The sequence below is a fragment of the Mastomys coucha genome, unplaced genomic scaffold (assembly GCF_008632895.1).
Source record: "Mastomys coucha isolate ucsf_1 unplaced genomic scaffold, UCSF_Mcou_1 pScaffold15, whole genome shotgun sequence".
In the NCBI taxonomy this organism is placed as follows: domain Eukaryota; kingdom Metazoa; phylum Chordata; class Mammalia; order Rodentia; family Muridae; genus Mastomys; species Mastomys coucha.
Genome location: NW_022196897.1, coordinates 137,674,824 through 137,688,262, shown reverse-complemented (window position 1 = coordinate 137,688,262; position 13,439 = coordinate 137,674,824). Strand labels below are relative to the sequence as shown.

Below are 13,439 nucleotides of genomic sequence, written 5' to 3'. Positions count from 1 at the left end.
CTAGGCTAGTTATGGGTCAAGTCCCTGACCCAAAAATGTTGGCACTTGGGCCTGTGCAAAACCAAGCAAACAAATTTGGGACTAGTAACTCTTGCAGCTGGAGACTGAGGAAATCCAGCTGGAAGAGAAGAAAGGTCTGCCAAGGTCTGGGCAGCCGGAAGGCCGAGCAGACAGCTGGGGCTCTGGGCAGCAGTCGCCCAGCTGCATCTGCCGCTCCTGACGTTGCCTGGCAACCCGGGTGGCGCGCCGTTCGAACGGAAGCGACGGGCCAATCAGGAAGTCCGGGGCGAACCATTGCAACGACGGGGACGGCGGGCTCACTTCCCTTTCCTCTGGGCCCTGGGGACGCTCTCCCGGCGGGATCGTGGGACGGCCGGGGCCTCCCATTCGGAAGAGCTCGCCAGTCTTCCACACACAGAAGCCTCCTCAGGTCCGCGAGGAGCACCAGCTGTCAGCCTCGGCAGCCGGCGAGGAGCGGGATTCCTCCGGACGTGGGCTGCAGGTGAGCATGGGGGTAGGGGGCGGAGGGTCCGGGGGCAGTGCCCACGCATCAACCCAGGCAAGAATCTCAGCACCGGGGGTCGACAGAGGAGAGTTCGTGTCTAGTGTCCAGCTAGGGGACCAGCAGAGGATCCAGGCTGTTTCCCTGTCCTACCTTGCAGCCCCGCTCCTGGCTGATCTGAGGACCCCAGCGGGTTGGTTACTCTTTCAGGGGATTTTGGGGAGGGGATGCCAGGGCTAGGCCCTACCGGCCCTCGGAGTTCCCCCTCAAGACATATGCCATTCCTTCCCCATTTGCAACTTTTCTGCCTAAAGGGTTCCGAGTCCTAGTTCCCAGTGCTGCCCTCTCAGTGGGCCTCCTGGAGGCAGGATTGATTTCCTAGGACTGCAGATCCAAAGTTCCAGGAAGTCATGTGTGTCTCGTGTGTCTCGTGTGTATGTGTGTGTGTGTGTGTGTGTGTGTGTGTGTGTGTTGGGTTGCAGGGTCAGGCCCTCCCAAGTGGAGCATCTAATTTAGGCTGGACTCCCCTGTTGTTGATCTCTCTTCGTAGGTGGGGAATCTGAGGTTCTGAGCAGTTGAGGCTGTTGCTCAAAGGCACAGGCTTAACTATGCAGGAGTCTTCAGTCCTTGACACAGGAAATCGCCGATGTGAAGAAGGATCTCTTCTGAAGGGAACTGCTCTTCCTCTGAGCCTCATTCTGGCTCTGCGGGAGTTGTTTTTGTCTATCTTTCTTTGTGCTATGCCCCGTACCCCAGCTCTTGTATGGCCCAAGCTGCCCTCAATATTACTCTGTATACCAGGCTGGTCTTGAACTCCCCATCTTCCTAAGTCTGCCTCCTCGGATGACAAGTGCGTGCCACTGACACATCAGTTTTATGCCATTTTCAGGATCGAACCCAGGGCTTGGTTTGTGCTAAGCGAGCAGTCTACTAGATGAGTTACACCTCTACCTCATTTCTTTCCACATCGTCTAGCTTTCTGTAGCCTGGTCTCTCCCTGAGTGCCCTGTTTTTCTCAGTAGCATCTGTTCCATATTGTGCATGAGGTATCTTATTAGGTAGTTTATTATCTTCCCCAGTGGAATGTGTCAGGCAAGTGAGATGCTTAACACGGGCACAAAATGTCAGGGTGCCCAAAACTTGCAGAATCAAGATGAACAAAGCCAACATCTGTTGGCCATTTGCTGTGTATTGTGCTGGGGGTGGAGCAGGATAGGGTGGTGTCACTCAGGTGGACTCTGCCCAGCAGAGCCAGCACAGGCACTGTCATAAGCATGCTCGTGCGCACACACACACACACACACACACACACACACACACCCCACCCCCCACCCCCCACCCCCCATCCAGCTACTTCACTCTAGGCAAAATGACAGATGTCATGTGATGCTTCAATGCCTTGAAGCAAGCAAGAACTGGACAGGTGCAGAATGGCCCTCAGTAGGGGCTGGTGGGAAATAATCTGAAACTCCTTAGATACTTTTGTGGTACCAAGAAGAATGTAGATTACTGAGCAAAGGGGCTGGGTGAGAATTACACACATAGCATGATGCGCTTTGCACTCCTAAACCTTGACTGTGGGCCAACTAATTGAGAAGCCACAGACATAGTGATTACATCTACAGAAAGTTATGAGGTCACTGCCCTGCCTGTGGTTTGTCATTGGCTGTGTAAGTTTGGGCAAGTTTCTTCACATTCTGAGCTGGAGTGAAACACTGCATGTGAGTTCAGGCCTAGGCAGAAGGCACTGTAGGACAGGAAGTGGGTGTGGCCACAGGCCTAATTCTAGCCTCACCTTCCCATCCTGTGTCAAGGCCTTTCCCTAAGGCCTTGCTTGTTAGTAGTCTTTCTCTCTCCCCTCTCTCCCTCCCTCCCTCCATCCTTCACTGCAAATCTGCCTTTGTTCCCATTTTTGTCAGGGTGCAAACTGAGTCCCCAGAGTTTGAGTTAGTGGAGAGCGTGTTGGGAGAGGGGTTGATGCAGGAGCTCACTGTCCCAGGCGTCCTTGCCCCTCCCGTGGCGGCCCACTCCTAACTCCCTTCCTTGACGTTTGTGCAAAGCTACTCTGAGCAAGGCTGACTGACTCCTGGGCAGGCCAGGGCATGAACCTAGTGAAAACTACAGAAATAGCTTGGAACCTGGCCTGCCCTGGAGAATGCCCAGCAGGGCGTCTGACCTGGACAGCTGGGCTGTCTTTTCCCCCACTGCCTGGAGCCTTCTTGATCCTCTTCTGCCACAGCCATAGGCCTCCCTGTCTACCAAGCCTGAGCCAGGTTTCCTTTGAAAGGACAGAGAAGCAGGTGGGTGGTACAGAATATCCTAAAATGATCAACCCTAGAAATCCCACCTTCTACTGGGAAGAGAGGACACACAGCTGCCTGGGCTTGGAACACTTGCCCCGTGCTGAGAACTTTACCAGTGTGGGCTGTGATTTCCGTCCACTCTATGAAGTGAGGGCATTTCTGCTTTTATTTCATGGATACGTATGCTACAGCAGGCGCGTGAGGGGACACTTAGAGGAGTCGGTTCTCTCCTTCCACTGTGGGGTCAGGAGACTGCACTCAGATCCCCAGGCTTGTATGGCAAGCACTTTTTACCCCAAGCCATCTCTCTAGCCCCAACTTCACCACTTTGACGTACACAACTCTATATCCAATTACCAGTCATTTCCCACCCTCAGATGCCCCGGCACTGCCATGCTACCTACTCCGTTCCTGGTGTTTCGACTCTGTGCACACAGAAGCAGGGAGTCACTGTCTCATTGGATGCGGTTTATTGCAGTCAGCCTGCTGCCTTCAACTTCAATTCATGCTGCAGCAGTCAGTTTTCCCTCTTAAAGGCCGAATAATTGACCAGACATGTGTGTTTTCCGTTTCTTTACCCATTCATTCATTGGTGGGCACTTGGGTTGTGCCCGCCTTTTGGCTGTGGTGACATGCTGCTGGGGACTCAATGTGAGGGTTTAGAAGTCTGACTCCTAGATGTTTCTCTGGTCACTGCTCAACTTGTAAGGGACTGCCATGCTGTGGTTGTCATGCTCAGCGCCACTGAACAGGATTCTAAGGTGGCTCTTCCTCACCAACACTAACATCATCATAATGTATGTTTTGGATAGGATCTGTGCTAATGGGTGTGGCACTGTTGCTATGATTTTGATTTCTACTTCTTTAATGGTCCAATGAAGTAATGTTGAGCATAGTTCCTTATATTCCCTCTGTAGATTGCGTGTGTGTGTGTGTGTGTGTGTGTGTGTGTGTGTGTGTGTATGTGTGTGTGTGTGTGTATGCATGAGCGCATGAGAGTGTCACAGACTGGCTTCAAACTCATGGAATTAAGGTATGGCCACCACGCCTGGCTATGTGGAAGGGCTACATGCACTGACTGCACTACACTGCTGCTCTTGTCCTTGCAGGTGTTGGTGGACACCTTCCCCAGAGCGAGGCTCTGGAGGAGCTGCCCATCCAACCATCGTCATGGCTCTCACTTTGATGGAGTGGGGGAAACTGAGGCATGGAGATCTCCCTGAAGTGGAGGTTTGGGTGGGACGGTCCAGAACCCTGAAGATTTGACTCTACATCTTTGGAGGAAGAACAGACCATGGCTGGAGCAGGGTTGATGGAAGGCTGGCAGAGGACTGTGTGGAAAGGCAGTGTAATGTGGAAGCCTAGGGGAGAGTTGGCACTCAGGGATCCTGGTCTCTCCTGCACCCCGGCTAATTATTAATTACAAGGGGGAAATGGCCAGTGAACTAGCTGATTACCAAGCTCTGGTCAAATCCTCCTACAAAGGAGCTGTTCTATGCTCCTTCCTTTACTGTGGTCCTCCCTCCTCCGTGTCTCCCTCCTCTCCCCCTCTTTCCTTCTTTTAGAAACTGGAGTGTGACTGACATACAGAAGTCTGTATGTGTTCGATGTGTGTATCTTGATGCTGGCCTGGGCCTCCTTCAGCCTCTTGGTCAGCGATATTCCCTTCTGTTTGTTCCTGGAAGGAAGACACACAGCAGAGTATTGGGGCTCAGTCCAGTGGGCAGCTGGGAAATCACAAGTGAACACCAGGGATGCCAAGATCAGCCAAGGTGCTTTGAGGGGCACAAAGGAGGCAAGAAGGTCTACGGGGGCCTCCTGGGATAGACAGGGAGGGTCCTCAGAGGGGTGACAGCTAAAATAAGGGTTGAAGACAGTGAGGAAAGAGGTTCTAGACAGACAGCAGTTTGTGCAAAGGCCCCGGGGCAGGAAAAACCTTTGTAAAGGATTAGCCAGGAGGGCTTTGTGGCCGGGCCAGGAATGACAGTGGATGAAGTGGTAGATGTGGGCAGAGATCAAGGGCTGCATGGGGGGTGGGGGACAGCAATTTATTACCGGAATGTATAGCAGTACAGCGGTCAAGCACTGCAGCAGCGAAATCTGCTAGAAAAATACTGCCATTATGCCCCATGATGCAGCTGAGGGAACTACAGCCCCAAACTTATCTGGATGAATTTCCTCAGGTGGCAGCTCCTTACGGAGCCCATGCAAGCTATCTGTGGGGTCTTACAGATTTCCCAGGAGGCACATTCTGTCTCTTGTTTCTCTCCTTTCCATATCCAAGCCTGGGTTCAAATCCTGGCTCTCATTTGCTGACTGTGTGATCTCAGGGAGGTGGCATCACTTCTCTAAGCCTCAGGTTTTTTTTCATCTGTAGAATGGGCACAATAGCAGTAGCTACCTCATAGATGGCTATAAGAATAGAATGTGTTCATATATAATTTCTTTTCTTTTTTGTTTTTTCTTTTTGGATTTTCGAGACAGAGTTTCTCTGTGTAGCCTTGGCTGTCCTGGAACTCACTCTGTAGACCAGGCTGGCCTCGAACTCAGAAATTCGCCTGCCTCTGCCTCCCAAGTGCTGGGGTCAAAGGCGGAGTTCATACATAATTTGAGATAGGCATGGCAGTGTGCACATGTAACCCCAGAAGGATGGTCGAGGCAAGAGGACGGAGAGTTTCAGAGTTCTGTCCTGTAAAACCCTGTTTAAAACAAACACTCGCCGGGCAGTGGTGGCACACACCTTTGATCCCAGCACTTGGGAGGCAGAGGCAGGCAGATTTCTGAGTTCGAGGCCAGCCTGGTCTACAAAGTGAGTTCTAGGACAGCCAGGGCAACACAGAGAAACCCTGTCTTGAAAAAAACAAAACAAAACAAAATCCATCACCACCACCACCAACAACAAAAAAACCACCCATTCTCCACTAATGGCAACAACAAAAAGTTTCAAACAATGTCTGCTGCCAAAGAAATGTGCAGAAATGACCGGGCTTCACCTTGACAGGCGCAGTCTTTGTATTTCTACTGTTAGTGCCCGAGGCCAGCTCTAAGCCTGCCCCTTTGTTATCTCAGCTAGGGCCAGGCATTGAGTGTGCTGGCAGGCCACGGAGGATGACCTGTAGCCCATCCCCATAAATATCCATGACTAGAGGGAACATCAGTGTTCAGAGGGAAGGGAAGTGGACAGGAGCTCCTTTCTGTCTGCTCCTCCCCGGCCCTGGCCCAGCCAACACCTGGGTACAAGGCTGCTTTTCCCGGGGGCCCCTGGGATCTGAAGCCTTGATGGGCATCTCCTTCCCCCCAGACCTCACAATACCCTGGAAAGTGACAGAAGGCTTGGACTGGCTGTGGGAACAGGTGGACCCCCTACCTGGAATCTCCCCAGTAGTGTTTGGTCTCCTCTGTGAAATATGGGTTTCAGATTGCCCACTTCCTGTTGATCCTGATGTTCCAGGGTTAAATGGGCTATCTCATGCCACTCTGCTGTGGCTGTCCCTCTTAATCCCTCTCGCTGGCACAAAGCTGTAGTCTGCAACCTCAAGCTTTGAGAGCTCACGGTGGGCTCTTCCCCAAGGTCCCACCCTTCTTGTTCATGGGACTGTGGCCCAGCCACCTGCTGGCACACAGGAGAAAAGGGTGACTGACATTTAAGGAGTGGTGGGAGGGAAAGTACCCAGGTTGGACCTCACCTCCCAACCCCCCTCATCAACTTTGGGCAAATGACTCAGACTGGCCTGTCTGGGGTTTCCATTAGTCAGCTTGATGACAATGGAGTTGCCTCATAGGAAGGCTACCCAGACCACACTAATGCTCCCTGCGCCCCGTTTAATCACGGAAAGACTAAATGCCCAGAAAAACCACTTTCCCGTGCCTGGCCGTGGACATCAGCGAGAATCCCGCACAACTTCGTCAGATGTGTTGCCGGCTGTGCAGGCTCCAGCTCCGATAAGTGCCCGGCTGGGTGAGCCTGGGGGCGCTGTTCCGGCTAGGTTCCCACACCGGGCGTCAGTCACCCATTGCGGTCACTGCCTGGCCCTCCTTCCCTCTCCTGGAACACTCCCAGCTGGCAGGTTCACCTGCCAGGCCCCGGAAGTTGCGCAAAAGCCGGCTACCTGAGCCTGGTGGGCGGGAGGCGTGCAGGCCGCTGGAAGGAGGCGGCTTGCACAGCCAGGTATGTTGCGGTGCTTGGGAGTGAGGGGCACATCAGGGATTGTCCCTTCAGTCTCTGCATTCGAGCCGTGGGCCAACTCCCGCTCAGAGAGGCACAGCAGATGGTGGGGGTCACACAGCCTTCGCTCAGCCCAAGCATCGCCGCCTGAGTTTCCAGGACTGCCTCCAAGTGAGGACGACCCAAAACCAAACTAGGGGCTTTCCTGGAGTTCTGACCTACTTACTCCTTGGGAGCCTGAAGGGAGGGGCGAAGTCGGGCTACGACACTGGAATAGTGACCAGAAAGGCTCAAGGTTAGTGCATTCGCGGGAGCATTTGGAAGCTCGTGGTGAAAAGAGACCTCAAAGGAGACGTTAAATCTCACTTGGCGACCGGGATCCTAGCTTCCTCTTGGAGGGGCCCCTGTGACGTGCGTTGGGGCGCGGATCCGCTGGCTCATTGTGATCAGCTCTTACCAGCTGTCTCCTTTGTCCTTGCTGGGGCTTAGGTCTGCCCTTCTGGATCGGGCTTAGAGACCCTTGGAGGGGGCGGGGTCTGCTCACACCCTGTCAGAGCCTTAGTCTCTGACAATGCGTCTGGTTTCGGGAGCGCTGCCCATTTTCCAGGTGCTGCGAACCCGTTTGATCTCTCCAGCGGTGACCCGAAGGCACAGGGAGGTCTATTTTTAACTGGGTTTAGATAGGGGAACAGCGTGCCTCTTGTGCAAGGTGCGAGGCTGGTGGGAGAGCGAGGACCCTGGTGTCTACCAGACCAGGCTTGGGAACACACATCTGTCCCCACCCCCATTTCTGTGTAGGGTTAGGTGGTGGGTACAAAAGCAAGGTGGTAGTGGGGGGAGCTTCTGCCCTAGCCCTTCCCCTCTGACCTCCTTCCTCTTTCCCAGGTGATGTTGGGGAGGGAACTGCGTCAGCCACTACCAACGGGTTGGACTGGTTTGGGTGGCAGGGCAGATTGTGGGGCTTAGGGAGGTAGGGCAGAGTCTGGCTACCTAGACAGGGCTCTGGAGCAGTTCTGCAGGCCAGACCTTAACCACCCAAGGTCAGTTGGGGGGTCTGTGTGGGGCCAGCCTTCCTTTTGTGCCCAACAGCCCCTTAAACCTTGGGAGAACTCTCCTCCCCAAAACTGTGCTGAGGTCTCTGTAGGGGCTGGGGAGAGAAGATACAGGAGCAGATATAGCTGTAGACATACTATGCTTGCCCAATACCAGTTGTCTTTTAAAACTGGTGATGGAATTTGCTCACAGTTAAAAACCTAGAGAAAGCTTGTCCTGGATTGCCAGTCCTGGTGGCACTCCACCCCCTACCCTGGACCCACCTGCCTGCGGTGGGCAGGGCGTCTCTTGTTCACTGGTGTGCTGGCTCTTAGCCGATTTCCATGGGCATTTTAGTTCAGGACACACTTGTGGAATATCTAGCATGTATTGAGAACCACATCATGAAGCTGAGACTCAGTGACCAAAGCAGCCGTAACCTGTGCCCTCGTGGAGCTGACATTTTAGGGAGTTGGGGACAGCAAAGAAAGAAAGAACCTTATCCACAGTAAGTTATATGGTACCAATGGATATAACGAGAAAAGAGATTGTGTGTGTATGTGTATGTGTGCATGTGTGTGTGCGTGTGTGCATGTGTGTGTGTGTGGTACGTGGAGAAGTGGTGTGATAGGAATTAGTATGCTCAGGCTAGGCCTCATGGGAATCTGCCTTTTTAATCTCCGTTGGGACCTAAGGAAGTCACTCCCAGACTCTCAGTTTCCCCAGCTACAAAATGGTAACAGTGGCTTCCAGGCTCTTGGAGGTGGTACAAGACAGTAGCTCTGAGAGTCTGGCACACAGTGGGGATCCCTGTCTTGAGATGCCTGGTTGTTCTGGCGAGGTTTTACTGTGTTTGGGCACGCTCCGGCTCAGTGCTGTCTGGCATAGTAGCCACCTGCCATGCAGCCTTGGAGAACTTGAAGCATGGCTAGTATGACTCAGGGGCTGGTGGCTGCCGAGTGACCTCAACTGCAAATGCCCTGGGGGATCCACTCACCCTCCCTTTACAGACTGGGAGGTTTGGCATGTGGGTTTTACATTGTGTATATTTGAGGGGCCTGGGTGGTGAGGAAACTGGCACTTTCTGACCTTGTTTCCTTGGAAACAGAGATGGCAGGGTTGACTTGGTCTTGACTCTTGGATAACCATGGGGACACTTGAGCCCTGCAGCCCATGAACACTGTCATGGTTGTTGGTCAGCAGCACAGCACAGCACAGCACTGGGTGGAATGTGGCCTGGATAGTTCCTTGCAACAGCATAGCTTGGGGCTGATATTTATGCCTGTCCACATGCCTGGATCTCTATGGGCTTGGCCTCGGAGCCATATCCTGGAAGCCACTCTAATCTGGACTCTGCTAGGGTGGGGACGGGGACTTTCTGCTCCTCCCTTGCAGCCTCTTGCTTTTGTGCCCCTTGTGGGCCTAGCATGTCCAGGCAGGTGGTTGGCAATGCACAGCTTCCTGCCTGGGTTAGTTGCTGGATGGTGGTGGTATCTGGCTCTCTGTGCAGTTCAGGTGGGATGGGATGTGAATGATGGTCATTCAACCCCAACTGCCCAGTCCCTAGTACCCTTTCTCTTGGAAGTAAGGGGTGGCTTAAGCAAGTCCATTTCCTCCTTGAGCTTCAGTTTCCCAATCCTTAAACGGGGCTGTTGAGAGGTCACTGGGCCTTGAGCCTATTTTGCTCTCTTTAAAGTGGACCTAGCTTCTTTACCTTTCTCTCAGCTGTGCAGGTCCCCGCCCACTATTGGAGGGAAATGGCGTGGGTGTGGCCACAAGCCTTCCAGTAGTACATTTTGCCTGGTGATTGGCTCTTTGCGAGGCCGGGGCGTGCCCTTTACTTTATAATAGCGCAGGCTTCGCCGCCAGTGAGCCTTTGTCTGAACGTGCTGAGCCTGTCTTCTTTCCCTGCTTGCAGCGGAGCCCGGTATCCAGCTGCCAACTTTGTGCCTGTGTCTGTCTTCTCGCCTCTGCCCTCGGGGTATGTAACAGCCATGCCTGTGGATACGCTGAGCCCTGGAGCCCCCGCCCCCCCCGCCCTACCTTTTCGCCCGCGAACCAAGGTCCCCGGCTACCTGCTACCAAGGCCAGCAGACGGGGGAGCCAGGAAACCGAGTGCTGTGGAACGCCTGGAGGCTGATAAGGCTAAATACGTCAAGAGCCTGCGTGTGGCCAACACCCGCCAAGAGCCTGTGCAGCCCCCGCTAGCCAGACAGCCCCTCTTCAGCCCTGGTCCTCGCGGCCCAGTGCTCACACCCAGCCGCCGAGTCCTGCCCTGTTCTGGCCGCCGGCCCCAACTGGACCTCGACATCCTTAGCAGCCTCATCAACTTGTGTGATAGTCCGGTCTCCCCATCTGAGGCCAGCCGAACACCTGGACGGCCAGAAGGATCTGCCCACAAGGTCCCACCAGCCACCCCTCCTCGTCCGCCGCCTAGTACGGTAGCGGTGCGCCGAGTGGATGTTCGTCCCCTGCCTGCTTCACCTGCTCGGCCCTATCCATCACCTGGCACTACTACCACTTCCAGCCCGGGCCGGCCCCCTGGTCTGCAGCGCTCCAAGTCAGACCTGAGTGAGCGCTTTTCCAGGGCAGCAGCAGATCTCGAGCGCTTTTTTAACTTCTGCGGCCTGGACCCTGAGGAAGCACGAGGGTTGGGGGTGGCCCACCTAGCAAGGGCCAACTCGGACATCGTGTCTCTAGCCGGGCCAAGTGCTGGACCTTGCAGCTCTGAAGGGGGCTGCTCGCGCCGCAGCTCTGCTACAGTGGAAGAGCGGACCCTGGAGCGTGTCCCCTATGGGGTGTCTGTGATCGAGCGAAATGCCCGTGTGATTAAGTGGCTGTATGGGTTGCGGCAAGCACGAGACTCCCCCACCACTGAGGGCTAGGCCTCTTGGATGTAGACTTCCCTGAAGGACATCGTGAAGAGACAGTTGGCACTTTGTACTTTCCTGTATCCATTGGCTGTCTACCTGCAGACCCAGAGACCCTTGGGTGAATTTAGTGTAGAGGCCAAGTCTTAGACCTAGACCAGCATCCTCTGGCAAGCAAGGACTGACCTGCATAGGTTTGCTGTTGTCTTTGGCCTCCCCCAGCCCCCAACAAGGTTTGTGATACAAGTGTGCTTCTGCCTGTTTCCTCTGGTGAGACTGGATTTGGGCCGCTTACCCTTCACTGAGTTGGGAACCGAGTGGTTTGCCAAGTCTGTCTGCCCCAGGCTCTATTTCCTTATTCCCTGTCTGTAATCTTTTGCTGACTTCCTCTTCCTTACCCAAAGGGCCCTGGCTTCCTGGGAACTCACTTCGGGGAGGAGGTTGAGAGGATGGGGTCTGTCTGTCGTTCTTGTTGGGTTTTGACAGTTGGCCTAGGCGGGTAGACTATAAGAGGGACTGGTTAAGAGCCTGATGCTCTGAATTCTCTGTGGTTAATAAACACAAATGTTTGTTTCTCAAGGTCGGGAGCTTTGGACTCTTCTCTGTTCACAGGGGAAGGAGTGTGAGAAGTTTTTGGGATAGGGCCTTCAGAATGGAATGAACCAGGATTTGGTGTGCGGGAGGGAGGTCAGTGTCTCTCCTAGGTCGGCGCAGGCAGGCCGCATCTGGGATTTATCCAGCTGGGCATCCTCACCTTCTCCAGAAGCCTGCAGGCTCCTCTGCAGGTGAGGAACCAGCCAGCCAATGAGTGGCTTCTTTCTGGAAGGAAGGACCTTTAGAGAAAAGGCTGGCAGGAGCATCCCTGAGCTTCCGCCTCCCTGAGTCCTGCTGGGCTGCCAAGGGCTGCTCAACAAGAAGAAACTCTGACTCTTGGTCACCAGGGGTCACGGAGGAGGAGCTGGAGGTGGGCGCTCTTAGAGGAAGAGGAACTTGAGAGAGAGCAACCCAGAGTGGTGGCCTTGCTTGTGACCCCAGCTGACCCTGGACAGGCCAGTCTTGCTTCTGGGCCTTGGGAGAGCTAGGTGGCACAGTCTCTTGGGGTTGGGACCTTGTATTTTGGAGGTTTTGAAGTAATCCGTATCCCAGTGCCTGGGCCTGGCAGAGAGAGCAGCCAGCCATGGATGCTGCGGCCGCACATCTGTTTGCTTTTTCCAATGTAGTGGAGCAGCAGGGCTCCCTGGGTTCACAAAGGGTGACCTGGGGGATGGCTTAACTGTGGTGGGCTTGGGGGAGAGGGGCTTGGTGGTGGTGACAGGTTTGATGCTGGTCTATTTTAAGCATTAAAGAGGAGTTTTCCCCTGGGTTGTTGACAAACATCTGCTGTCTGTTTACCACCAACCCCCAAAGGCCCGGAGAGGTTTAGAGAAAGAAGGGGAAACTGAGGACAGGTGTTGCTTCTTGCTCCATCTGGAGATGGGCGCAGGAGGGCAGTGACCTGGCACACGCTGAAAAGGAGCAGGTTGGAGATCCAGGCCAGCCACCCTCCCCCTCTGGGTACCCTGCTGGCCTTGGATCATGGTCTCTTTCTGACTTGTTCCCCAGCCACTCAGAAGGGTAGGTGATCTGGCTGCACTTGGCATGTGAAGGAATTAGGGTTCTGGCAGGGTAGTGGTGACACACACCCCTTCATCCCAGCAGCTGGGAGGCAGAGGCAGGCAGATCTCTGTGAACTGGAGGCCAGCCTCGTCTATAGAGCTAGTTCCAGGGCTGTTCAAAGAAACCCTGTCTTGAAAAACAAAACAAAGATATTAGGGTTCTGGTTTTGGGAACAGTGGTGAACCCCAGTTCCTGGTTATTGCTGGTCATACCTCTCATTGGATTCTTGAAGTGATGTTTGGAGAGGTAGGTGTGAGGTCTTAGAGCAGGAAATGGAACATGGAGTGGTGGTAACTTGTGGGCCATCACAGGGTAGCCTGGGCCACAGCCTGGTCTTCCACAGTAGTCAGCATCTCCCTGGAGCTTCTCCCTCCCCATGTACTCAAGCTCTCTTCCTCATCCATTAAGTACCCACTGGGTACCCCTATGAGACATGGTCCTCCCCAGCGTGCGGGGAGAACAGTTAATCTGATGGGGGAGTCTAAAGCAGGAATGCCCAGGGATATCTGCCCTAAATGTAGAGCTGTGCCTTTCCGTAGCTGAGGACTCTGGAGGGCATCACTGGAAGTGGCAGTGGGGCTGGACCAGGCTTGATTTCTCCCCCAGGTACTGCCTGGTCTTGGGAAGGTTCCCGGGCTTCTAAGAATTTGTGGAAGCAGAAGGCTGTGAGGTTCCCCTCTTCCTGGCAGCCCTAGGATCTGGGGACCCAGCTCCTCCATTGTTCTGCTTCTCCCGTGGTGTGAGAATCAGGAGCCTAAGCTTAAGCATTGCTGTTCTCAGCTCTACAGAGACCCCGCAGCTGCTGCCCTGGCCGGGGCTCCCAGCCAGCCTGGCCCCAGCTGCCAGGTTGCCTCATTAGTCAGAGACCTGTTTTCTGTTCTTCCCCAACTAGCTGGCCATACACAAAGGAG

The 13,439-nt window shown here is 54.3% G+C and overlaps 1 protein-coding gene across 6 annotated transcripts; it reads left to right on the top strand.

Moving 5' to 3' along the window:
- Window positions 1–282: 282 nt before the first annotated feature.
- Fam110a (family with sequence similarity 110 member A) lies at window positions 283–11,451 on the top strand. Of its 6 annotated transcripts, none has more exons than XM_031372237.1 (3): window positions 7,438–7,577; window positions 8,360–8,510; window positions 9,921–11,451. In XM_031372237.1, exons 2-3 carry the CDS (start codon window positions 8,407–8,409, stop codon window positions 10,885–10,887), a joined length of 1,071 nt encoding a protein of 356 aa, XP_031228097.1. In that variant the 5' UTR covers window positions 7,438–7,577; window positions 8,360–8,406; the 3' UTR covers window positions 10,888–11,451. The 6 variants fall into 6 exon arrangements, with proteins under 6 accessions (XP_031228100.1, XP_031228101.1, XP_031228102.1 ...); XM_031372239.1 differs by having other exon boundaries at window positions 7,438–7,624; XM_031372238.1 differs by lacking the exon at window positions 7,438–7,577 and adding an exon at window positions 7,599–7,679.
- Window positions 11,452–13,439: the final 1,988 nt, after the last annotated feature.